Genomic DNA, 26,385 nt, shown 5'->3' with positions numbered 1-26,385 from the left:
CTGACCTGTGACCTTCAGTTTCAGGTTCCTCTGAATCACTCTTCTTGTGATTCTTCTTCCTCATCATGTGCTGTTTCTAAACTGTCTGGTGTTTTTTTTTTCTTTATTTTTTTGCTGTTTTTGGTTTTCCTTGGGTTCAAGCTCAGACTCATATGTGACTCATCATGAGTCTGCTTTTTCTTCATCTGGATCCCTTTATTGGAATGAACTTTCATGTGACTTTAAGACCAGGTTTGTCCTATAGATGGAATCATTTTGAGAACGTCATTCTAATATTTGAAGTTTGCTTTATTTGAACCATATCAGTCTTTATTTATAAAACAGATGCTGAATCATCCATTATTGAATGTACAGGTTTAAACATTCCGTACGTCGCAGACTTCAGACTCATTAAAAAACCTCAAACATGTTTTTATTGTGCGCATGTTTCAGTTCCACAACAAGCAAATGATGTAAAAAACAAACAAACAAACAAACAAAAAACAGCTGAGTTTTATTTACAGGCAAACTAGACCTGATGGAGGCGACAGACAGCCCCAACAAGGACCAGGAACCACAGGTTTAGAACCTCTGGTCTATAGAAGAATAATACAGACACTGAATATATTTAATGAGTCAAATATAATGGACAGAAGCTGAGAATGGGTGTAGAAAACACAGATGGTCACTCAGCGGTCAGTGGTTGAGTGTGTGGACACCACAGGTCAGCAGCAGCTCCTCAACTTCTGTATATGATTCACAGTTACAAAACTAGAAGCACTCGGAGAGCGCAGACCTCCGCCAAGGCTGATCAGTGGCGCCCCCCGTGGGCCCCCCCACCCCCGATCACCACCAAAATTTAATCATTTCTTCCTTATCCCATTTCCAACAAACCCTGAAAATTTCACCCAAATCTGTCCATAACTTTTTGAGTTATGTTGCACACTAACGGACAGACAAACAGACAAACAAACCCTGGCAAAAACATAACCTCCTTCGCGGAGGTAATAACAAAATAATTTAATTAGTTAACACGAGATAACGACCTTTGCTATCTCACGACAATAAAATAATATGTAAATCCAGGACCGTTCTGTAACAATCAACAGTAATAATAGAACCATCATTTCATACTGTCTGTTTTTACTGAGTCATGTTTCCACTTTTAGCTCGATGTTCTTTTCTCTTTGTTGAGTTAACGCTGCCTCCTGCTGTTCACACACTGTCATTACATCAGTAGAGGTTGACCCTGACAGACCCGAAGATGCTGCCAAATGAACTTTCTTCTGTATTGAACTTTTCTTCAGTGTTTTATCACCATTTATTCTAACTTTATTTTCACTGATCATGTAGATGTTCGTTAAAGCTCAGATTATTTTATCAGAAACAGAGAAAACAGAAGAAAAGGTGACTTTATAAGAACTCGTTCACTGATCATAAACCTAGTGTGTCCATCCACTGTCACTGATCAACTCCATGGGTTTTATTGGTGAATCATTTTTTTCAATTTGTTTTATTAATTTTGTTCATTTTATTGCTTGTTTTATTTCTTTTTCTTCACTTTACTTCAGTTTGTGGCTTATGTTCATGTTACTTATTACTTTATTTGTTTATTATAAATTTTCTTTCATTTTATTGATTATTGTGGTTGTTTTTTTGTTCATTTTGTTGCTTATTTTCTCCCATATTATGTATTATTTTGTAGTTTTTTTAAATTCATTTTTGTTCCAACTCCGTGGGTTTTACTGGTGAATCAATGTTGCAGAAGATGACAGTATTTCCAAACTCTTTGTTAACTTGATTATCTCACTGTATTGATCAGTTTAGTGGATCAGAAGTTGTGAAACAGTTTAGGTCAGTAGATGCTTTAGGTCACCAGTGGCTGTTTGGGTCTTTAAGGGTTAAATTTAATAAAATAAAACATGAGTTTAATAAAAGACGTGGATGTCATTTGCTAAACATCTGAATTTATCTTGGTTTTTGTTTAGATTTTTTTTTTTTTTTTTTTTTTTGTGTTTCTTGTCCATTAATCTCTCATCTTTGAACAATGTATAATTTCTTTTCTTTTTTTTTTGTATTTTTCTTTGAATGTGTATGTATTTAGTTTTTATTGTTTAAAGTATTTTTTGTTTCTTTCCTGTTAATGTCTTTTTTTTAAATTTATATTTATTCAGTGTATTTTTTTCCTTTTACCTTTTGATGACATTTTTTTTTATTTCTTGCCTGTTTTATTAGTTATATTCTATTTTGTTTTCTACTTTGTTTACATTCTATTTTTGTTTACTTGCGCTATTATTATTATTTACCCTGTTTTAAACACTTTTTTCCCCCACATAATCTTTTTATTCATATTTTATTTTTAAAATATATTTTCAGTTTGTTTGTTTGTTTTTTTAATTAATTAAAAAAAAAAAAAAAAACCCTTTTTCACATCATTTATTTATTTATTCATTTAATTTTATTCCTTTACCCAAGTTATCGGTTCTGTCCATCTCCGGAAGTTGAGCCCCGGAAGTGACGTCAGTCATAGAGGATCTATGACCACGTGACCGCGCGGTCAGCTGATATAAGTCGGTGTTTTTATGCTCGGTCATTGCTGCAGATCTGTGTTCAAACTTTGCGGTGAAACCATGCGGGGCTCTACGGTGTTTCTGTTCGTGTTGGCGGCGATTTTAGCGGCGACGAGCGACGCGTTGATCCGGTAAGAAACACAAACAAATAATAAAGAAGTAAACAACGGGTCTGTGAAGTTTACAGAGAAAACGAAGACGTGACAGAGTTTAGATGACATAGAAACTGTTCATCACCTTCATCTGTCTGTGATAAACATGAAATTAATCCAATAAAACACGGCTCATGTTTAGCACCTATTAGCACCTGTTAACGCTGCGGCTAAAGTCACGTGACCTGTGTGTTTTCTGTTTTGTGTGTTTGACCTTTGACCTGTTTCACTTTGAGCCAGGTCAGTTTTCTTCATCACATTAATATTTTTTCATCATCTGTGTCCATTTTAAAGGTGAATTTGAGTGAGTTATGTTTTTAATTGTTCGTAAAATGACAAACGCAAACAAACGTTGTTTTGAGGTCTTTAATTTTGTTTTCTTTGGCTTCAGTCTGAGTTTAATTCAACAACAGTTTTAATGAGATTATGAGCAGAACATGACGAACTTCTGACCAGTTTAGAGGAAGAATCTTTAAACTGTTAGATGAACATGTTCAACATCAGCACGTACGGATTCAAATCACATCATGGCACAAAATGAACAAATGTGCATAAAATGACATTAAAATATTAACGCAGAGAAATAATGATTCAAATGCACACGTGACTGGTTCAGCCTCTGCTCTGGAGTTCAGTCCAATGAAGCCGTTGTCATGGTGACAGACCTGGAATCAGCTGATTGATCTGGTGCCTGATGTGAAGCTTTTTTTGTTTGTTTGTTTTTTAAATCCTTAGTTGACCTTTGACCCTGTGGACGGAGAACCCCCCCACACACACACACACACATACACACCCCTCAGTGTTTCTCTGGTTGGTTCTGACCCGGTCCAGATCAGTCCTCTTCATCTGCTTCGTTCATGTTTCCCATCCTAGTAAAAACCAGTTCATGTGGAACGTTGCAGAATGCAGGAGATCTAACATATGGCCTCCGGCCTCCAAAGGGTCCGATCGGGTCCACGGATCAAAACAAACCAAACACTGAAGATATTAACAAGCACTGGATGTTGAACTGGTTCTAGTTCAGGTGCAATAATAACAGAATAAACTATAAATAATGACCAATTCAGTTTTTCTCTTTGTTTTAGTGAAAAAAAACCCCATAAAATTATGAAAATATTTACATTTACAAACTATCCTTTAATGATAAAATGTGAATGACTGGAACAAATATGAAGAACCTGAAACATCTAAAGTAAATCCAGTGGAATTGGACCAATATTCTACCTGTTATTAAATGTTTGGTGTCTTTGTAGATTCGACCATAAACATTTAGAAATAAGACGATGCAGAATATTGTTAAAATTGCACTGATTTTTGTAATTTCATTTTTTCGGGTTCTTCACCTCTTTTGTTGTAGTATTTAAATGTTTTCATAATTTAATGTCGTATTTTGTTTGCATTTGTCATTATTCCAAGGTTATTCTGTTATTATTGTAATAATAATAATAATAATAACAATAACAATAATGAGTCAAACATCATTTATTGCTAATATCTTCAGTGTCATTTTTGCATTTGTCAGATTGATCCCCTGTCCTGGATCGGACCCTGTGGGCCCGGTTCTGGCCCATGGACCGTATGTTGGACAGCCCTCCACATGAACCTCTGGGTGAACGCAGCATCATCGTCTGTGTTGACGGTTCACTGTGTTCTTTCAGTTTAGTTCTGGTTCTGCTGAGTTTCTGTTTGACAAACTTCTGGATTCTTCTGCTGATGCGGTGCTTTTCTTTTTCCTTCCATCAGCTGTTTGGGTCATGTGACCCGCTATGGTCATGTGATTTCATCAGTGAACCGTTTATTTAAGCTGTCTGATCATCAATAGTATCAGAATAATGATTAAATCAAACCCAGTTTAGACTCTGGTTTATCTGAATAATTCTCTGGATAAGCTGAACCTGGATCAGGTCCAGGTCTTCGTCTAATGGATCTAATGTCATGTATCAGGACGCCTCCACTAAAACACTTTCAAAGCTTAAATTTAAAACAATGACTGAAGTTACGTCTGAGTTTAATCTGGTTTTAAAGATGATTATGATTAAAACTGTTACAAAGAACTGAGCTGAGACTAAGACGTTAACAGACTGTAAACTGTGCCTTTAAATCGAACATCTTTCAGTTTTATTCTGATATTTGATTAAAAACATTCAGGGTTTGAAAACGGAAGAAAGTGGGAATAGAATAAACTTCTGTTTCTGAGGGAAACTTGGTATTTTCTGAAGGTGGGAAGCAAAAGCCACTTTAAGTCTGGATCTTTGACAGTTTTTGGGTTTATTTGTGAAAATTAGAGTTTAGTTGAAGGATTTTATTCCTAAAAATCCGACTGTTTTTGTCAAATACTTGATTCTTTTCTCATTTGTGTTTTAAGCCTCCATAGTTTGTAGGTTTCCACTTTAATATGAAAAATGAACCTGATCCACGTCTGTGAACTATAATAAATAAGTAAATGTAAAGATAGATAGATGTGTATTTGTGTGTTCCTTTAGGTTCCAGGTTCACATATTTCCGTCTCTAATAAATAAACCTTTTGAATCTAATGTTCGAATCTGTTGATCGATGGTGGACGTGGACCATAAACGTCCTGGTTCTAGTCCTCATTGGACCGGTTCTGATCCAGTCCGGTCCTGTATGTGGGTTGGGCCTGGTCTACACTGTAGCTCAACCCTGGTTTTCTGTTTTCCCAGAATCCCCTTGAAGAAGTTCCGGTCCATCCGACGTGAGCTGACTGACTCAGGGAACCAGATCGATGAGCTCCAGGCCAATGGTCGCTCCCTGAAGTACAACCTGGGCTTCCCATCCGCCGGGCCCACCCCCGAGACCCTGAAGAATTACCTGGACGTAAGGAACCCCTGTTCTGTTAACAAGGCGCTTCCACAAAGGACCCGTTGTTCTGACCCGTCGGCCTGAGCTTGGATCAGCACCGGGCCAGTCTGACCGGAATAATCCTCCACAGACTCAGATAGTCTGGGTTTAATGATCAGAACCTCATGATCAGAGCAGAACAACAGAACCATCAGTTTATTATTAGATCTGTTAAACATCAGCTGATCAGATCAATCAACAACTGGAATTATATTGGATCAATATTTCACAGCAGACAGTAGGTGAAGACACCGGGACAGAACCGGTTCTGTCTGTGGAACACATGAAATAAAATTTAAAAATACAGCTCCCGTTGGCACCTGTTAGCGCTTTAGCTAAAGTCAATCAATCAATCAATCAGAAAGCTCCGTCTGAACCCAAATCAAACAGAACCATCAACTGTTTCTACATTTGAACTGAAACAAAATCAAACTGATGATGTTCACGGTGGTTTTATCTTCATCAGTTCCAGAATCTTCTTTAACTGACATTAAATTAAACCCAGGGTCTGGTTTAAGTTTGTGTCTTAATCTGGATTGGTTTGGACCCGGACCGGGTTGAGGTTCTTCTCTGCAGTGAAGGAAACAGATTTGAGTCGTTTTAACCAAACTTGTGAAATCTGCTTTTGTTCTGCTTTTGTTTGGTTAAAAAGGAGAAACTGAAGACGATGTTTGGAAACGGTTTCAACAGACACTCGCATGACCCTCCGCAGGCAATCACATGACCCTCACGTTTGCTCACGTTTGTTCTCAGTGGCGTCTGTTTCAGACTCAAACACTGAGTCAGATTTAGTTTCATTCACTTGTTTAATGTTTATTTCCACAAAACAAACATTAAAGCCACTGGTGAAAAATGAAAGACCAGTCAGCGGTGTTCCGGTCCGGTTCTGACCTGTCCACTGTAGATGTCCCGGTCCCGTTCTCATGTCATCCTCTGGTCCAACGTCCAAACGTGTCGAACAGAAACAGGACGTGTGTGTTTGTTCAGACCCGGTGGATTAAACTAATCTGTTTGAATCCAGAACCTTTGGCTCCGCTCACTGTGACATCATCGTCCTGTTGTTTTTCTTGGCTTCAGTTGTTTTCTAAGTTCCTGTTGTGTTCTGTGTTGCTTCTAGGCCCAGTATTATGGGGACATCGGCCTGGGGACACCCCCCCAGCCCTTCACCGTGGTCTTCGACACCGGATCCTCCAACCTCTGGGTTCCGTCGGTCCACTGTTCTCTGACAGACATCGCCTGCCGTGAGTTCAGTCATTTAACGAGTTGATGGAACAGTCATCGTAATGAAGGTCCTCACATGGATCATGTTAGATTAACCCTTTCAGAACCGGAACCAGAACAGGACACTACAGAACACTATAGAATCACAGGACACCATAGAACCATAGAACACTATAGAACTCCATAGAACCCCATACAAACCTCCTGTCATGTTGTAGTCACATGACGGTCTGAGTCACGTCAGACACAGAACCATCAGCAGTGTCAAACAGGCACATCATGTGACCTGCACACGCTCACTGATCACAAGAAACAACATGTACAACCCCCCCCATGAAGAAAATAAACCCATGGTCATAATGTGGACTTTATGACTTTAAGATAGATGCCGTCAGTTCCATTATCATTGGTCATGTGATCATTAAAGCTTTAACCTGAACAGATGCATCATGGTCATGGTTGTAGACATTTAACTTTATCTTTTAGATGAATTAACAAAGAACAGATCAAAGGAAAAGGTTCTAAACTGGAACCTGACACTGGAAAAAATAGCACTGTCTGATAATGTTGAGATGTTAGCTTAGCTGTGTTAGCTTAGCTCTGTTTTTAGACTGAAACAGCCACAGTAAAACCACTAATCCCCTCTGTTATCTTAGCTGTGTTTCCTGTTGGTTTGTGTCGTCAATAACAGAATTAAAGATGTGTTTGAATCCAACAAACAAGGTCAGAACTGAACAGTTTAGTTTGAACGGAAATTTGGCAATGATAAGAATATCCCATAAGAACTGTATACCTTCTTAATCCTCTGAGTCCAACTTACCCGTGTAGAAGAAACACTGACATTTATGTCCAACTCCATTCATACATTTACAGCTGAGTCCAAAACAACCACTATTAGAACACTTCTCTTCTAGGACTCTGACAGTTGGTTCTTTAGGGTTCTCATTCTCCACTTGCCTGATTATAAACACTATGTGGACGCTGTAGGTCATCGTATCAGTATTGGACAGTTCTAAACCTGTCAATCTGTGGGTTTTTTTTTTTTTTCAGTTCTTCATCATAAATATAACTCACAGAAGTCGAGTACATATGTGAAGAACGGGACTGCGTTTGCCATCCAGTACGGATCAGGAAGTCTGTCCGGATACCTGAGCCAGGACACGTGCACGGTGAGGACACGTGCACGTCTCGTATTAACCCTGGGTCGTTCTGACCAGGTTCTGTCCGGGTTTTGACCATCCCGTGTTTGTGCGTGTGCAGATCGGCGACCTGTCCGTGCAGAAGCAGGTGTTTGGTGAAGCCACCAAGCAGCCGGGCGTGGCCTTCATCGCCGCCAAGTTCGACGGTATCCTGGGTATGGCGTACCCGCGGATCTCTGTGGATGGAGTGACGCCAGTGTTCGACAACATCATGAACCAGAAGAAGGTGGAGCAGAACGTCTTCTCCTTTTACCTGAACAGGTGAGGGCGGGGCAGGGGAACGGGCTTGTACAATCCCACTGTTATTTCAGCCCTTGGTTCTGGTTCTGGTTCTGGTTCTGGTCCGAACTCTGAACCCTGTTGGTGTTTGTCAGGAACCCAGACACAGAACCTGGCGGAGAACTGCTGCTTGGAGGAACCGACCCAAAGTACTACAGCGGAGACTTTAACTACGTGAACATCAGCCGACAGGCGTACTGGCAGATCCACATGGATGGGTAGGACGCAGTACTGATACACACAAGTACACAGTACTGATACACAGTATAAATACAGGCTACAAATGTGCAGTACAAATACACAGAGTACTGTTGAAGGCCTGGTACTGCACAGGTTTAACACCAAACTCAAAGAAAAGTACAAAATACTAATAAAAGTGTAAAAATATACAGATCTGAACAGAAGCACAAAGAAAATGAGTTAAAAGTATCAGAACCTTCAGTTGAACTCTGGTACCATAAGACGGGCCCCCTCTGGTACTGTAGGACGGCCCCTCTGGTACCGTTATGAACCAGTATTGTTCCATCAAACCCACATGATCCGTCTGCACATGCTCAGTTTCATCCAGGTCAAAACAGTTTCAGCAGAAAATGAAACTCAATGATTCAGTTTTTTTTTTCTTATCGTTTGTCTGATGCAGCATTGCCTTTAGAAACGGAAATATTTTTGAGAATATTTGTGATTGTGTGAAACTCATAATCTTTTTTTCTTCTCCTGTTCATGCCCATGCGGCGCTGACCTTTGACCCTGCATCTGTCCATCAGGATGGCGGTGGGCGGGCAGCTCAGTCTGTGTAAGGGCGGCTGCGAGGCCATCGTGGACACAGGGACGTCTCTGATCACAGGCCCGTCCGCCGAGGTCCGGGCACTGCAGAAAGCCATCGGAGCCACGCCCCTCATCCAGGGAGAGGTGAGCCAAAGACACACCCCCAGGGTTGGGGGTCGGCCCACATCAGAACACCAGCATCCTAAAGGGAAGATCAGCTGGTCTTGGGTCAGTTGGTCCTGGGTCAGCTGGTCCTAACACTGAACTCCCCCTCAATTTAAAGTGACCCTTCAGTCACTATTGCTGTTGCTGATGTAAACCCGGCTCAGAGTCACAGGGGTCGGGGGTCAGAGGTCAGGGTCGGCCTACGTCAGGATGAACCGTAGCAGTAAATGAAACCTGTTGAATTTCTTCAATAAAACAGGAAAAGGTTCAGTTTGAGTTTTTAGTTAAACATGTTTGTGACGTGTTTAGGTCTGAGTGGGAGTCCGTGACCTTTGACTTTTATGCCAGTAGAGGTCATCCCCTTGAATCTGTCCTGTACCAGTGTAGTTCTGTTCATCTCCTTCTGTCCTTTCGATGGAATGTGTCTGAGTTTTAATCCAGATCATCTTTAGTCTGAGTCGACTCGCCCTTTAATGGATGCAGATAACAGCCTTTTATTGGACATGATCTTATTCAGTCTGTTCTGTTTGGTTTGGGTCCATTTGTCCAGTCTGTTAGTTATGTCTTTGTCAGTGTCTGTTCTGTCTTTCTTTTCCAACCCTATGAAGAATAAGAATTTATTAATTTTAAAAGTCCCCTTTAGGCTTTATGTGTGCATGTGTGTTTTATTCAACTGCAAACAAGTAAATAAGAAAGGGTTCTACTGTTCAGAACAGAAAGGGTTCTTTCAGTCAGTACAGTCATAGAATTTGTTCCTACTGTTAAATTCAGTTTTTTCTGACGAGCAAAATAAAATTATAATTTTGGGAGAAAAAAGACCTGTTCTTTACGCACAAAACATGTACGAAACCATGGCCCAAGAACCAAGGTATGGACTGAACCGTTGGACCCTAGTCTGTAGGTGTTTTACATATAGACCAGAGGGATCTTAACTGAATTACCCATGATCCTTAGGGCTGAGGTGTGTGTGTGTTTTCAGTACATGGTGAACTGTGATAAGATCCCGTCGCTGCCTGTCATCACCTTTAACCTGGGAGGACAGTCGTACACACTGACTGGGGATCAGTACGTCCTGAAGGTAAGAGTTGAAATCGACCACCAGTGGGTGAGGCGTGCACACACACACACACACAAAAAGGGGGCTCTGTGGGAGTGAAGGAGTCTGGGTATTCACTGCTCAGATAAACAAACCAGAGCTGATGATGTCCTGAAGGAAACACATCAGAAATACAATCAGACCAGTCAAACACCTCAGATCATGTTCTATGATTGACGCCTTCCTGTGACGTTGTCCTTGTGATTGACAGGAGTCTCAGGCGGGAAAAACCATCTGTCTGAGTGGCTTCATGGGCCTGGACATCCCCGCCCCCGCTGGGCCCTTGTGGATTCTGGGAGATGTGTTCATTGGGCAGTACTACACCGTGTTTGACCGCGACAACAACCGTGTGGGCTTCGCAAAGTCCAAGTGAACAAGGCTCCGCCTCCTGCTGCCGGTGCCACGGGCTCCAGTTACTAGTTGTAGATGAATGCACTGATGTGGAGGGGGTGGAGTCTGAGAATGACTGGGATGGATGAGGGTGGGTGTCAGAGTGGATCTGATCTGTCGGGTGATGTGATTGATTATCAGCTGATTGTTGTTGTTTTTTCAGCTCATGCTTTCTTGAATCAGGGACCTGTTTTAACTCTTTTAGTCGACGTTGGTCCATCGATACTGACTCTACATATGATCGACCTGAACAAATAAACCCTTTTTAAAACACTCTGTTGTTTCTTCTGTCATTGATTGAAGGGCACTCATCTACTCACACAAAGGTCAAAGGTCATGGACTCCATACCCCTCCTTCAACCACCACCTTACAGTGGGGGGGGTTTGAGTGCCTGAATGACCCTTGAAGCTGTGTTGCTGGGGGCGACCAGCTCCTGGTCAGGTCTCCCAAGGCACCGGGTCAGACCCATGTGGTAGAACCCGGTTCCGCTGGCCCGGATCAGGGTCACCAGAGCCCCACCCTGGAACCAGGCCTGGGGGAGGGGCTTCTCGGCAGGTGCCTGGTGGCCAGGTCTTTGCCCACTGGACTGTCGCCCTGTGGACCCGCCCCCTACGGAAGGACCCCTACAGGTCTGGATTAAACCGGTCAGTATCTGTGTCAAATCTGAATTTAAACCAAACCATGAGTTTCCATAAACTGGACTGAGGGGGTGTGTGTGTGTGGTTTTTTTTGGGGGGGGGGGCTGTAGGGCACGACTGTAATAAACAGTAGAAGAAGTAGAACATTGTGTTTTCTGTTCATGTTAGACCTGGGTCTAAAGTTTAGATTCTCCACAGTTCAGTTTATTTTACAGTATTAATAAACAGCTAGGGGCGACACGGTGGTGCAGTGGTTAGCACTTGTGCCTCACGGCAAGAAGGTCCTGGGTTCGATTCCAACACCAGTCGACGGGGGGTGGGACCTTTCTGTGTGGAGTTTGCATGTTCTCCCCGTGTCTGCGTGGGTTCTCTCCGGGTACTCCGGCTTCCTCCCACCATCCAAACACATGCACTGATAGGTTAATTGGTTAATCTAAATTGCCCATAGGTGTGAATGTGAGAGTGATTGTTTGTCTCTATATGTTCAGCCCTGTGATGAACTGGCAACTTGTCCAGGGTGTACCCCGCCTTTGCCCCTATGTAGCTGGGATAGGCTCCAAGCGACCCCCGTGACCCTAGTGAGGATAAAGCGGGTTCAGAAAATGAATGAATGAACAACTAAACAGAATGAAGCTCTGTTCAGATGCAGGTAAATGTGTCCATATGTGACCTAGATCTGATCTGATACAGTCTGAACAGCACTAATCTGACCCAGACCACTTTCATATGCAGTCCGAAATCTGCCCTGGACCACTTTTATATGTGGTCCTGAATCTGACCCAGACCACTTTCACATGTGGTCCTAAATCTGATATAGATCTGATATTTTCCAATGTGACTTCAGTTTCAACGTCCTGGTTGCATTTATCTGACCTTTATGTCATTGAAATGCAAACAAACGTCCCAGTTGTTCATCCCAGTTGTTTGTTGGAGCAGAGGAAAACCGTATTTCCTTCTGTAAACACAGTGTGTCTGCGTGGTCTCGTATTCCATCAGGACCTCTTTAGTGCATGTGGGTCACTTCAGGGTCACATTCAGTTCAGACTCAAAACTGAAAGAAGTCGCATTTAATGTGAAATATGAACCAACACACAAAAAAATCCAAATTGTGCATTAGACCTGCTGTGAACAGAGCCTTAGATGGAGGATAATGGGACTAAGACCTGTATGGTGTAATGAGGTCACATGACTGGCCAGTTCCACCGTGAATTATTCTCTTGTTCTCTCTTGTGCACAGGTAAAAAAACAGTTTCCTGTAAATGTGACCTGATGGAGTTCAGTTTGTATTTGATCCATAAACTAAAACAGTAAATGTTCTAAACTACAGGTTTTTCCTTTTACTGAGGCATCTTTGGTTCCTTTAGTTCTTGTGGTTCTTCAGTTCTAAACTGAACAGGTTCATTCTCCTCCATTTTAATCTAAAACTGAAAAATGAAAGCTTTCCTTCTTTTGATGCACATGTAACTTGTTCCTATTGAAGTAAAGGTCACCTCGAGTGAAAATGTTTTGTCACATTGGAAAAATTAAAACCTTAACATTAAATCCAATAATACAAACGTGTGTGTGTTTTCATCTACATCAGTTTGAACTCGGATCGGTGATGATGCATTTTCCACCATCGTACGTTTGTATCTTCTACATAATGAGGATGTGAAGGCTTTGAGTCACACTTTATTATCCCTGAACATGAACACAGAATGTACAAAGTGAATGGTTACATCACATGTTCATCAAAGACAGATGGAGCCTCTGAAGGCTGTTAATGTTCAGTAGTTGTTTCACTGCTGGTTCAGATTAGTGACGTTGGTATAAAAGTGCAGAAAAAAACCTCATCCGTTTGTTTGGACAATGATCAACATGAAAGATTGAACACAGAAGTAAAAGACTCAGACCAGACACGGCGTTCAGTCTGCAGTGAGCGTAGAAAATCCACTTGTACACTGTAAAAAGTTCACACTCATATGACCCTACACTGTAAAAAAAAACTCAGGTCTACATGGTCTGTCCATGTTTACTGTTGGGGGTTAAAATGGTCCAACACTGACCCCAGACCTGCTTCAGGGTCCAGGATCACGAAGCAGGTTCATCTGACCCAGGATCAGTTTCTGGGTTTCACAGTTAATCTGGTGTCATGGCAACAAACCTGTGTATTATGGATTTAAAAAAGGAAAAACTACTGTAAAATAAACACAGATGGAGACGCTCGTCAATAATCAATAATCAAACTATGCTTTTGGAGTTAATATTGAAATTCAGGATTTTTCACAGTTTTCATGAATCACAGATTTAGGTAATGAATTAAGCCCCGCCCATATCACACAGGACCAATCAGATAAGAGGTTCTGGAGCATCCATCCCATAGTCCTAGGCTGAGGTGGACTCCCATGATGCCCCTCTTCTCCTCTGTCTAACTTTGTGTCTTCTGTTTTTTGTAGTTTGTTCCTGTTCTATTCTGCAGGTATCTCTGCTTCTGGTTCTGGTGGTTCCTGATGTGGTTCTGGACTCCATCCACTAACCCCCAGTGGTCGAGGCAGATAGACACCGACCCAGACCTGAGTGGGCGGGTCACTCATGTCTATTCCAGATTATGTTCCAGGTGAAAAAAAGCATCCATGTTGGTGTAGAATTAAAGCTCAAAACCCGGGTTGAACCTGAACATATCATGACCCGCTTCGTGATTTGGACCCTGGACGGCTTTACTTTGACAGAATATAAAACATTTATATTTGTGTTTTGTGAAACTATCACATAAAGACGTGTAACATCAGGACATGATCTGGACTGTGGAATTTACACTGTAAAAAAATTCTTTTCAGTTCTGTTTAAACAATCGTACACTGCAAAAAGTTACACAGTGGAATCTCACAGTAGAAACAGAAAAACCTTTGTGTCCTTGAACGTGACATCGAGGTCGACTCGTTTCCAAAAAGTGGCATCAGTTCAGTTTTTCCACCCCAGCCGAGTCTGACCCCTGACCCCTGAACCCAGACCTGTGACCCCAGAGCCCTGACCCCTAACCTCCGACCCCAGACCTGTGACCCCTAACCCTTGACCCCTGACCCCATACCCCTGACCTCTCACCCCTTACCCTTGACCCTTGACCCCTGTTCTGCTGCTGTCAGCCCTCCTGCTTCTTGTTTTCCTTCTCTGTATCTGGACCGGTGTTGTCCCGGTCCTGGTCCTGTTCCTCCATGTTCTGGTTCTCCTCCCTCAGTGGGGCGGCCGGGTCTCGGACCACACCGTCCATCTCCCCCTCCCCCTCCGGCTCCTCCTCCGGCTCCTCCTCCACCCGGCCCACGGTGTCGGGGATGATCTCCACCTCGATGTCAGATGAGTCTTCGCTCTCCTTGAACCACACCGTCTTTTGCCCCTCCCTCCGCCGCTGTTTGCTCAGGATGGACCTGGCGCCGTAGTCGTCATCGTTGTCGCCCCGCCCCCCCCTCGCTGAGCGGACCGCCGGGCTACCTTTGGGGACGTGGTTGGAGTAGACGCCGCAGGAGGAGCAGTGGCGGCTCCGCCTCTCCAGGGGGATGACCCTGCCGCGGGCCGAGGGGGCAGAGCTGCGGCGGGGCAGCGCGTCGTTCCATCGCCGGCCTCGGGCAGCATCGGCCTCGTTCTGGAAGCCGTCGTTGGTGTACTGGAGCGAGTCTCTGTGTCCGGACCGGACCGGGGGGGTCGCGAAGCAGGGGCCCAGACACTGAACACAGAGGACACCTGTTAGAGCTCCACCAATCACACATCACCATAACGGCACCATATTTACACCAGCACCACCGTTCTGCCCATGTGCAGAGCGTCTATCTGATGTCAGTTCTAATCACAGGAACACAGTCATATGTCATAGAACATGTGATAAAATCCAGAATCAGCTGATCCTGTGTCTTGATATTCAGCTCCGCCCCCACTGGTCGTCTGTCACATGACATTGACCGACGCTTTATCAGAACTGATCAGATTCAATGGGTCCAATTTTTAATCCTTAAACCTTTAATTAGATAAATTTAATCAAATGACCAAAGTTCTGTTTATCTGATGTTTTAATGTATGCCATAGTCTAATTACACATACATGTTAGTTTTTTGGGGGAGAGTTCTTTTGGTTATTTTTTTTTTTCATTTCCTTCATTATTTTCCCCATTTTGTTCAATATTTTCTTGATTTTTATTCATTTTGTTCAATATTTTATTCATTTTTGTTCATTTTGCTCATTATTTTATTCATTTTTGTTCATTATTTTATTCAATTTCATTCATTTTGTTGTTTATTTTATTCATTGTTTGTCATTTTAATCATTATTTCTCCATTTGTTTTCCACATATGTAGTAGTTTGTGTCCAGTAAATAGAACCTGTAAAGTCTGAGGGATCTAAAGTTTCGTTCTTCTGACCTCACAGATTTTGTCGACGCCTCCATTTCCCTTCAGTAAACGTGAAAGCAGAAATCCGATGACAATGAGGCAGAGCACCAGCAGGGCGGCCATGACCAGGCCCAGCAGCGCCATGTCTCCGGGTCGGTACCCGGTGTTGGACGGGGACGGGATGGCCACGGCTGCAGACGACAAACAGGTAGAACATCAGACCAACAGGGAGAACCCAGCAGGGTTGTGGTTTAGACCCAGGTGGACTGAAATAGTCCTAAAATGAAGCTAATATTAGTTAATATCCACTCCTACTGGTCCTATTGGTCCTACTGGTCCTACTAGTCCTGCTGGTCCTACTAAATTCCCACTGGTCCTACTGGTCCCACTGGTACTACTGGTCCTACTAGTACTACTGGTCCTATTAGTCCTACTGGTCCTACTAAAACTACATTCACATGTTGAAGGTTGAGTTTGAGGTCGATTTGTTGTTTTAAGATGGAAGAAGGATTAATGGAACACAAACGTATGATGACAGAAGATTATTGTAACTTAATATGACTTTTATAGATTCTGAAGAAGCACAAAACTGACTGATTTATATTTAGAATTACATTACAATAAATGATCACCATGAAATGTTTGAAGAAACAATGGAGCAGGTTTGTAATGGAGGCTGATGATGGTGATGGGGACGAGAACGCCTATGTGGAGACCCAATCCAGACCAAGACCATAAAACCAAGTCTGTTTAATGTGGGCCCAGTTAATCCACAGTTGGACCTACAGACTAACCTAGACTGGGAACTGCTTATCAGAGCGGTCTGGAACATTCTACTGAACCTCTTCATCTGAACTTCACTGTCATTAAAACGATCCCCACCATGTGCATCATCTTCTGCCAATTCTACCAAACTGCTTCAACAGCGCTGCTGTCATGAACACGTTAAACCCACCCTGTTTCCCAGACATGATTTCACACTGTCTAGAACTCACAGAAGATGCAGAACCATGGATCTGAACCAGGTCCTTAGAGACTTTTTGGGTTAAACTTGGAAGTAAGTGGGCCCTTGATATTAATCATCAAGTTGACAGACGTTTATTCTGCCTTTCTCGTTTGCATTTCTAATTATCATGCACCTTTCAACAAGACATGCAATGACCTGTCAATCAACTGGGGTGGCACCGGCACCTGAAGAGGTGTCCAATCAGGTTCCAGAGGTGGCCAGTGCTAGTTAGCAATATTTTCCTGGGCATGACCTGCCCTACTCTGCCTCTGATTGGTTCATCAGTCCTCATTCCTAAAGTTTACCAATCTAATCAGTGAAGGCATTGAGTACTAGCCAGTTAGAGGCAGAATAGAGCGGGTTATGGATTCACCATCCCAGGGGAAAAAATAGGCCATTTGGGCAGCTCTACTTCTTCTACTGTTTGTTAGACTTATATGTGATGTGGCCTACAGCGCCACCTTCTGGAGACACCACACATCTGATTATTGACTCCAAACCGGTTTATAGAAATTCTCCTCATATTGGACGTGTTCCGGCGTTGGTACCTGGAATGACCTGAACAGACAGAGCTGCTGTTCCAAACTCCCCCGTTGTTGAATCCACGGCTCTGAGCTGCAAAAACAGACACGGCTCAGCGTTAGAACCTGTCAATGAAGTGACCATGGGTGGAACTGGACTCTGTTCTCATGTTCATTCACCTGCAAAGCGAACGATTCTGTCTTCACGACTCTCTTCAGGACCACAAAGCCGTCAGACGTCACGTTGACATAGCTGCTGTACTGAACCTCGTACTTAACGTCTGGATTCACGCCCTGACACGACCAGATATAGAACCACATTTACAACAGAACCCTGCTAGAACACAGGTCAATGGGATCAGCATCAACAAACATATACAGCCCCTGAATGACCCACCACAACCTGGAAACACCCTGGAAACACTTTAAAAACACCCTGAAAACATTCTAGAAACACCCTGGAAACACTCTGGAAACACTCTGAAAACATTCTAGAAACCCCCTGAAAACCCCCTGGAAACACTCTGAAAACATTCTAGAAACACCCTGAAAACACCCTAAAAACACCCTGGAAACATTCTGAAAACACTCTTGAAACACCCTGTAAACACTCTAGAAACACCCTGAAAACACTCTTAAAAACACCCTGAAAACACTCTAGAAAAACCCTGGAAACACCCAGAAAACATGCTAGAAACACCCTGAAAACATTCTAGAAACACCCTGAAAACATTCTAGAAACACCCTGAAAACACTCTAGAAACACCCTGGAAATGCCCTGAAAACACCCTGGAAACACTCTGAAAACATTCTAGAAACACCCTGAAAACCCCCTGGAAACACTCTGAAAACATTCTAGAAACACCCTGAAAACACCCTAAAAACACCCTGGAAACATTCTGAAAACACTCTTGAAACACCCTGTAAACACTCTAGAAACACCCTGAAAACACTCTTAAAAACACCCTGAAAACACTCTAGAAAAACCCTGGAAACACCCAGAAAACATGCTAGAAACACCCTGAAAACATTCTAGAAACACCCTGAAAACATTCTAGAAACACCCTGAAAACATTCTAGAAACACCCTGAAAACACTCTAGAAACACCCTGGAAATGCCCTGAAAACACCCTGGAAACATCCTTAAAAACACTATAGAAAGACTCTAGAAATGCCCTGAAAACAGCCTAAAAACACCCTGAAAACACACAGAAAACACTTTTAAAAAACACCCTGGTAACACCATGGAAACACTTCTAAAAAAACACCCTAAAAACACTCTAAAAATACCCTGAAAACACTCTAGAAACACCCTGAAAACACCCTGGAAACACTTTAAAAAAAACACCCTGAAAATATTTTAAAACACCCTGGAAACACCCTGAAAACATCCTGGAAACAATCTGAAAACATCTGGAATAATCCTGAAAACACATTTGAAGTGTTGAGGGTGGTGTTTGTTGGGGTGTTGCTGGTCGCATTTTTTGTGGTGTTTGTTTGGGTGCTGACAGTGGCGTTTGTTGGGGCATTGATGGTAACATTTGTTGGGGCATTGACGGTGGCGTTTGTTGGAGTGGTGGCATTTGATGGGGTGTTGGTGGTGGTGTTGGTTGGGGCGCTGACGATGGCATATGTTTTGGCATTGGTTGGGGTGTTGACGGTGGCATTTTTTAAGGCACTGGTGAGGCCGTTTATTGGGGTGTTGATGGTAACGTTCGTTGGGGTGTTGATGGTAACGTTTGTTGGGGTATGGACTGGTATTTGTTGGGATGTTGATGGTGGTGTTTGTTGGGGGTGTTGATAGTGGCGTTTGTTGGGGTGCTGACGGTGGTGTTTTTTAGGGCGTTGGCGGTAGCCTTTGTTGGGCATTGATGGTGGTGTTGACAAACTCACGGTGGCGAAGTCCTCGTCGCGGGCGCGGACCCTGAATGGTCGGTTTGTGCTCCTGTCGCGGAGGATCATACTCTCTGGAGCCGAGTTACTGTAAATGAATCCTTCATATCGTTCCTTCTCAAAGCGAGGAGGGTTCCTGCTCTTTTTCATCACCTCAATGGTCACCTGAGTCACAGCGAATTGGTCTCTGTTGGTCACCTGCGATGCCTGAAGGGGGTGCAAGTCAAGAGTTAAACCAGGTTTTACTGTGTGTTGTTTTCAATGAACTATGGATCAATTGGTGCATATTTACGATGACGGTGAGTGTTATTGGACCCAGGATGTCTGCAGCTTTAGCCATGCTGATGTTCCCTGATTCTTCATCAATTTGGAAGATGTTCCCCTCATTTCCTGAACACAGAAGAAGGAACAGCAACACATGAAGAAGATGACAACAATGACCACAACAAAGACAATCAATGTGGAGATAAACTCCTAATAAAACTTAACAAACTACAGACACAAACCCAACAAAAAAATCTCACAATTTTCAAGTCCTTCTTTTCTTAAAGTGTGCAGTAGTTTCTGCTGCAGTTATCATAACACCACCTGCTGTTGTGGAGAGGAACTGACATTTGGATTCACTGAGAACACTTGTATAATTTACTTTAAAAAGTCCTACTATTAGCACAAGCAATTTAAGCAAATGTGTAACAGCAAGTGGAACTCAGTCATAAAATGTAAATACTGGACTAAATTACTTTAAAACTGAAGTAAAAATACTGAAGTTTAATTTTTTGTGGTTTTTTTTTTTGTGTTTTCAGTGATTAGTTTCTGTGCAAATTAACATCTGGATTAAATTCATTAAATAAATCGACTTCAGGGAGACGTTATCTTTCTGTTTTCTAGTCTCGTTCCTAGTCACGGTTTTTATTTTAGACTAAGTTTCTGGTTTTGTCTCTTCATGGATGAACCTTCGGATCCTTGTCTTCATGTTTCTATCTAATGGATAATGTTGAGATGAAGCCATCAAACTGACCTCTGAGGATTTTGTAGCTGATCTGTTCGCTCCGGTTCTTGTCTCCATCTTTGGCAAAAACCGGTCCAGGTTCCAGGACCAGAGGACCGTCCTGAGAGTGAAACCAGCTGTTACTGTCTGGACATGACAACGTCCACCTCACATCCACTTCATGTCCACCTGCAGATGCTTCTGGAACATCTGAGGAGCTTTCAAAGAGTTATAAGTGCTGCAAGCCCATTTGTATCACTAACAACAGAGGATGAAAACAAAACCACTGAGTGTCACCGGTCCACTGGCACCAAAGCAGAAGACAAACAAGCTACAACAAACAACTGGAACTGGCTCTTCACTGACCTCTGACCCTTTTATGACTAACCTCTGACTCCTGGGGACTGCCCTCTGACCCCTGTAGACTGACCCCTGACCCCTTGGGGACTGATCCCTGACCCCTTTAGGCTGACCTTTGACCCCTGGGGACTGACCTCCCTCTCGGTGAGGTTGACCTTCCCTCGGTAGCCGCCGCTCACACACAGTTTGCTGATGCCAAGGTTGGTCCTGATGCAGGGCTGGAACCACGGCGGCCGGTTGTCCACGTCCTTTACGTTCACTGTGATGGTTGCCACTGATGTGAAGAACGGTTTGTTGGAGGCCGAGCCGTTGAATGTGTCCTGAGATGTTTGTCACAGGTCAAAGGTCAAACAGAGCAGAGCGCAGTATTGGGATGTGGACGATGGGTTCGTACCTGCACATGTAGAACCAGAGAGATCTTTTGCACCGAGTCATAGTCGATGATGCTTTTGACCACGATCTTTGGACTGTTGATGTTTTCCAGGCGGAAATATTTATCCTGGTTTAAGAAAGAGTTTACAGACACATTATAGTCACTGGTGATAAAGTTGTCCCGTAGTCACTAAAGTTGTGGCATTTATTAGAGGAAGTTCTTGAAGAGTCCTCGGAGGTTTGTTAAAGATCTTAAAGTTGTTTAACAGGTTGAAAGAGTCTTAGATTTAGACCAGTTCAGGAGGTTTTAGAGTCAGTTCTACAGACAGAGGACTGCTGAAGTCATTAAAAAGTTTAGAGTTAGTTCAATAGTTGTCAAGAACAGAAGAAGGTTTCAGAATGTGAGGAGGTTTCAGAGTTACTGGAGCTGCAGGCTTATGTAAACACTGATTCTGGTTCTGAAGAGGTTAACTGGACTTTAAGGATGCCTTTTAATTGGATTTCATGAAGGTTTTATTGTGTTTTACTGATGCTGGACTTAAACTCTGGTGTTCTGGTGACTTGGTACCGTTGCCGGTTCCAGGCGGTAGAACAGCGGATCCGAGTCCACGTCCGTAGCCTGGATGAGTCCGACGCTGGCGTTCACCGGAGTCAACTGTGGAAATGAAACCGACCTCAGCATCAACCGCCACCGACGCACGACCACCAGTAAAACATGCACTGACCTCGTTCACGTCCAGGATGTAGTGGTTCTGGGCAAAGTTGGGAGGGTTGTCATTGATGTTTTCCACCAGAACCTCCACGGACTCGTTGACCTGAAGGAGGCGCTGACGTTAATGTGCATCTATGAATGTGGAGTTAAAAAACAAACTGGTTCGTGTAATGTTGAACTCACTGATCTGGAATCAGCTCTGCACTGCAGCCAAACCGTCAGGACGGAACTGGACAAAGACTGGAGGACAGGGGACAGTTAGGACCCCAACACAACAACCTCTGACCTTTGACCTTGAGTCTAAATATAACTGATATTAATCAACCTGGAACGAAAAAACACTTTCTTCAATTGTTAAATGAATAAGAACCTGATAGAACCTGGATGAAATGGGGTGGGTGGGACTGGGTCTGGGGTTGATACGGGTCTGGGATGGCATGGGGTCTAGGGTTGAACTGAATCTGGGGTGGAACCGGGACTGGGGTGGGACCAAGTCTGGGGTCTCACCTCGTAGTCCAGGCCTCTCTTGACCATCAGGACATTCCCGTTCAGGTAAAACAGGTCTTCAGGGTTCACGGTCAGGGTCAGGGTTGGGGGCGGGTCCAGGTCAATGTTGGTGCTGATCTCCACCACGGTGACATCGGCTGTGTTGTTCTCAGCGATGGACACGGGACCCGGAGGAACCACACAAACTGGACCACAAACAAACATAAATATGACCCGGTAGAAAAACAGAACCAGTACCAGAACCAGAGGAACCACGCAAACTGGACCACAAAAAACATACACATGACCTGGCAGAAAACAGATCCTAAGGAACCACATAAACTGAACCCAAAACAAAAAAAAAACGGGTAAAAAAAAACAAAGCAACTAGAACCAGAGGAACTAGAACCAGAGAAAGCAGAACCAGAGGAACCAGAACCATGGGTCTGGGTTTCCTTGAATTCATCTGAATCATCTGTAAATATTATTTTCCATCATTTTATTTCATTACATTAAAACTGAATTGAACTGAAACTAGGGAGGGGGGCTTATTTCAGGAAAATTTTCAGATTCAACTTTAGCCCAGATTTTCTAATGCTCCCATGTCTTGGGAATACAAAAATGTGAAGAAGTTAAAATCAAGCCCAAACCCCCCCACCCCAAAAATTACTTTTTCAATACTAAAAACGTAGTTTTTTTGGCAAATTTCAAACCTTCTCCACTTTTGATAAAGTACAATGTAGCAATATGCTCATGCTGGGCCCTTAAATGTTTTTTTATGAGACATGTCATGTCTTAAGAGTGCTTTGCACTACAAAAGGTGTAGTGTCAAGGTCAAATTATAGGTCAAAGGTCACCCAAATGGTCAAAAATGGATATTTCATGGAATTAAGCTGTTAATGTGGGTTCTTCAAAATGCTTGGCTCAGGTTCTCTCCTCAGAACCTATTGACCACAAATAAATAAACTTTTATTTATTTATTTACTTACTTACTTATTTCTTTCTTTCTTTATTTTTAAAAAATTAACTATTGACCACTAGCAACTTCCATTCAATAAGACACATTAAACAGAACTATTTACTCAATGTATTATCCATATAGACATGTCAAAAAGAACAAACGGTAATTTCACATGACTTTGCAATTTAAATGAATATGTCCCACTGTGGGTGACACGGTGGTGCAGTGGATAGCACTGGTGCCTCACAGCAAGAAGGTCCTGGGTTCGATTCCAACACCAGTCGATGGGGGTGGGACCTTTCTGTGCGGAGTTTACATGTTCTCCCCGTGTCTGCGTGGGTTCTCTCCAGGTACTCTGGCTCCTCCCACCATCCAAACACATGCACTGATAGGTTAATGGGTTAATCTAAATCGCCCATAGGTGTGAATGTGTGAGTGATTGTTTGTCTCTATATGTTCAGCCCTGCGATGAACTGGTGAAATGTCCAGGGTGTAGCCCGCCTTTACCTATAAGTAGCTGGGATAGGCTCCAAGCGAGCCCCGTGACCCTAGTGAGGATAAAGCAGGTTCAGAAAATGAATGAATGAAGTGTTAGTGATTCCCGCCAAAATGTGTGTTAGTGTTTCCCGCCACACTAATGGCAGCAAATTCAAATGGAATGTACGTGTTGCAATATTTCTTCTCTAATGTGGCTTTGAAAGGGCCAAAGGCCTCGGGGGATCCCACCAGGAAACCAGAGGAAAGAGAACTGAGGACATATTTGATAAAATGTTGGAATGGTATGAATTTTTGAAAAAACTAGGCATTTTGGTGACCTTTAACCTACAACATGACCTTGACATTAGACTTTTCATAGTACAAAGTACTCTTACGATACAATATGGCACTTACAAGATCATTAAATGGCCCATCATGAACATATTTATACATTGCACTGGACAAAAGAGTGGAGAAGCTGTGAAAGTTGTGATTTTCAGAGTTAAAAAAGTAATTTTCGGGGTGGGGGGGGGTTTTGGATGAAAATTTCAAAAAAATTACACAGGAGTGCTTAGAACAGTTTGTTGCATCAGAAAATCAGGGCTAATGTGATATTTGATATTAACCCCCCCCACACACACACACACACTGAAACAGGAACAAACATCAAGAAAAAAATGATGAAACTCAGTCTGAAACGAAAACGAAACACGATGACGATTCAGTTCAGACTGAAGTTAACGAAGTTAACAAAGACAATGAAAGTACTTTTACTTCAGTTCAACCTCAGTATTTGTACTGTTACTACAGTTCAACCTCTGTATTTGTACTGTTACTACAGTTCAACCTCTGTATTTGTACTGTTACTACAGTTCAACCTCAGTATTTGTACTTTTACTATCGTTAAACTTCAATATTTGTACTTTTACTACAGTTCAACCTTAGTATTTGTACTTTTACTGCAGTTCAACCTTAGTATTTGTACTTTTACTGCAGTTCAACCTCGGTATTTGTACTTTTACTGCAGTTCAGCCTCAGTACTTGTACTTTTACTACAGTTCAACCTCAGTACTTGTACTTTTACTGTAGTTCAACCTCAGTATTTGTACTTTTACTGTAGTTCAACCTCATTACTTATACTTTTACTACAGTTCAACCTCAGTGTTTGTACTTTTACTGCAGTTCAACCTCAGTATTTGTACTTTTACTACAGTTCAACCTCAGTATTTGTACTTTTACTACAGTTAAACCTCAGTATTTGTGCTTTTACTGCAGTTCAACCTCAGTACTTGTACTTTTACTACAGTTCAACCTCAGTGTTTGTACTTTTACTGCAGTTCAACCTAAGTATTTATACTTTTACTACAGGTCAACCTCAATACTTGTACTTTTAGTACAGTTAAACCTCAGTACTTGTACTTTTACTACAGTTCAACCTCAATACTTGTACTTTTAGTACAGTTAAACCTCAGTACTTGTACTTTTACTATCCATCACTCATCCGTCAGATAATTCACCTCAGATCCATTAAAACTAAAACATGTTGTAAAATGTCACATGAAAATGTTCAGATGTGGTACCATGGTCCCCGGTCTCCCCTATGAGGAAACAAGTGTAAAAATAAACATGATGTAACAAGATGAAACTAAAGGACGAGGACTGAATCAGACCAAATAATCCCAAACAGATGGATTAGAGTCTTTTCTCACATATTTATAATGTTTTACAGATTAATTTAAACCAATTAATTCAGATTTAATTGTATTTAATTCAAACTCTTCACACACAAACACAGATTCAGCTTCAGTAAACATATGTTGTTTCCTTGAAATCATCAGTGTTTATGGGATGTTTCTGTCTTTTTAACTCCCTTCTATGTCTTACACTGTTTCAGTTTGATTAGAATATGAAACAGAAACATTAACTTCCATGCCTCAAAATCATCTGTGAATGGAACGATTGGCCTCGGTCTCCCCTACAACAGCAGTGAAAACAGTCAGATTTAAGGTTTAATAAACTAAACGAAATGAAATGAACAGGACGTTAAAGTCAAAAGTGGACAAATCCAGTGTGAGTTTCGTCTTTCATGTCCTTCAGTCCAACCTATGTCAGAACCCAGGCCTGTCCTCTGATCTCCCATCATGCCCCTCTGCTCCTCGCCGTCCCGACCGTACTCACGTCTTTGGGTCCGACAGATGGTGGCGAGGCCGAGGCAGACGGCGCCGAGCAGCAGGGCATCCGCGGGCCGGCGCTCCGGTTTCACGTCCATGTCCCCAACGCCAGCAGAGACGAATGGAGGCCGAGGAGGACGAGGAGGACGAGGCACCAGCTGGTACTCGGACATAAAGGCCCGTCTGTGCTCGCCTCAGTGGGAGTCAACTACAGACGCAATGTTTGTGACTTCATGTTACGGCCGCGTACTGCATTAAGCGCCGCACGCCGCCCACACGCATACTTGCATCTGTTTGAGCTGATTCAGGCCCGTTCTGTCCTGCACCGACGCCCCGGTGCATGCTGGGAGGAATGTCTGCATCTGGACACAAACACAAACAAGCACCGGGTCCAACACACCTGGAAAAGACTGACGGGTTTAGAGATGATGATTTAAGATGAAAATGATGGACAGAATAAGAAGAACAAAACAGGATGACGTCAACAAACGACACAAACACAGAAGGAACCGGATGGACTGAAGGTGGACAAGGGAGTCTTGTACCATGGTCCCCGGTCTCCCCTACGAGGAAACAGCCCTAAAAACAAACAACAACATGACGCAAGGAGATGAAACAAAAGGACAAAATAATCCCAAACAGACAGATCGGAGTCTGTTCTCACATATTTAGAGTGTTTTACAGATTGATTTAAACCAATTAATTCAGATTTAATTGTATTTAATTCAAACTCCTCACACACAAAAACAGATTCAGCTTCAGTAAATAT

General features: G+C 42.7%; 2 protein-coding genes across 4 annotated transcripts; one reads left to right on the top strand and one right to left on the bottom strand.

Annotated features, from left to right (window-relative positions):
- Nucleotides 1–26,058, bottom strand: LOC115410356 (cadherin-related family member 5-like). Of its 2 annotated transcripts, none has more exons than XM_030121984.1 (15): nt 25,624–26,058; nt 22,029–22,213; nt 21,705–21,761; nt 21,535–21,624; nt 21,378–21,464; nt 20,832–20,936; nt 20,572–20,757; nt 20,108–20,198; nt 19,382–19,479; nt 19,090–19,296; nt 17,377–17,490; nt 17,224–17,290; nt 15,700–15,860; nt 14,382–15,011; nt 1–12 (listed from the first exon to the last, which is right to left on the bottom strand). In XM_030121984.1, exons 1-14 carry the CDS (start codon nt 25,787–25,789, stop codon nt 14,433–14,435), a joined length of 2,193 nt encoding a protein of 730 aa, XP_029977844.1. In that variant the 5' UTR covers nt 25,790–26,058; the 3' UTR covers nt 1–12; nt 14,382–14,432. The 2 variants fall into 2 exon arrangements, with proteins under 2 accessions (XP_029977844.1, XP_029977836.1); XM_030121976.1 differs by lacking the exon at nt 1–12 and adding an exon at nt 13,546–14,304 and having other exon boundaries at nt 14,354–15,011.
- Nucleotides 2,523–10,949, top strand: ctsd (cathepsin D). 2 transcript variants are annotated; one of them, XM_030122118.1, is made up of 9 exons: nt 2,523–2,680; nt 5,383–5,536; nt 6,678–6,801; nt 7,832–7,950; nt 8,042–8,241; nt 8,355–8,477; nt 9,024–9,168; nt 10,169–10,267; nt 10,497–10,949. In XM_030122118.1, the coding sequence occupies exons 1-9, from the start codon at nt 2,562–2,564 to the stop codon at nt 10,656–10,658; spliced, it is 1,245 nt and encodes a 414-aa protein (XP_029977978.1). In that variant the 5' UTR covers nt 2,523–2,561; the 3' UTR covers nt 10,659–10,949. The 2 variants fall into 2 exon arrangements, with proteins under 2 accessions (XP_029977978.1, XP_029977985.1); XM_030122125.1 differs by lacking the exons at nt 10,169–10,267; nt 10,497–10,949 and adding an exon at nt 9,378–9,425 and having other exon boundaries at nt 9,024–9,192.
- Nucleotides 26,059–26,385: the final 327 nt, after the last annotated feature.

This window comes from Sphaeramia orbicularis, chromosome 3, assembly GCF_902148855.1.
Source record: "Sphaeramia orbicularis chromosome 3, fSphaOr1.1, whole genome shotgun sequence".
Classification (NCBI taxonomy): Eukaryota; Metazoa; Chordata; class Actinopteri; order Kurtiformes; family Apogonidae; genus Sphaeramia; species Sphaeramia orbicularis.
Note: the sequence above shows the minus strand (reverse complement) of the source record. Positions and strands in the feature narration are given on the sequence as shown.

What these genes read in the sequence shown, in the direction of transcription:
- LOC115410356 (XM_030121984.1), bottom strand. Translation starts at nt 25,789, where the DNA reads ATGTCCGAGTACCAGCTGGTGCCTCGTCCTCCTCGTCCTCCTCGGCCT. An exon ending in TCAACCTCACCGAGAGGGAG is followed by an intron (nt 20,199 to 20,571) that starts GTCAGTCCCCAG and finishes TTTCACTCTCAG; the next exon opens with GACGGTCCTCTGGTCCTGGA. An exon ending in CAGCTACAAAATCCTCAGAG is followed by an intron (nt 19,480 to 20,107) that starts GTCAGTTTGATG and finishes TTCTGTGTTCAG; the next exon opens with GAAATGAGGGGAACATCTTC.
- ctsd (XM_030122118.1), top strand. Translation starts at nt 2,562, where the DNA reads ATGCTCGGTCATTGCTGCAGATCTGTGTTCAAACTTTGCGGTGAAACC. An exon ending in TTCTCCTTTTACCTGAACAG is followed by an intron (nt 8,242 to 8,354) that starts GTGAGGGCGGGG and finishes GGTGTTTGTCAG; the next exon opens with GAACCCAGACACAGAACCTG. An exon ending in TGGCAGATCCACATGGATGG is followed by an intron (nt 8,478 to 9,023) that starts GTAGGACGCAGT and finishes TCTGTCCATCAG; the next exon opens with GATGGCGGTGGGCGGGCAGC.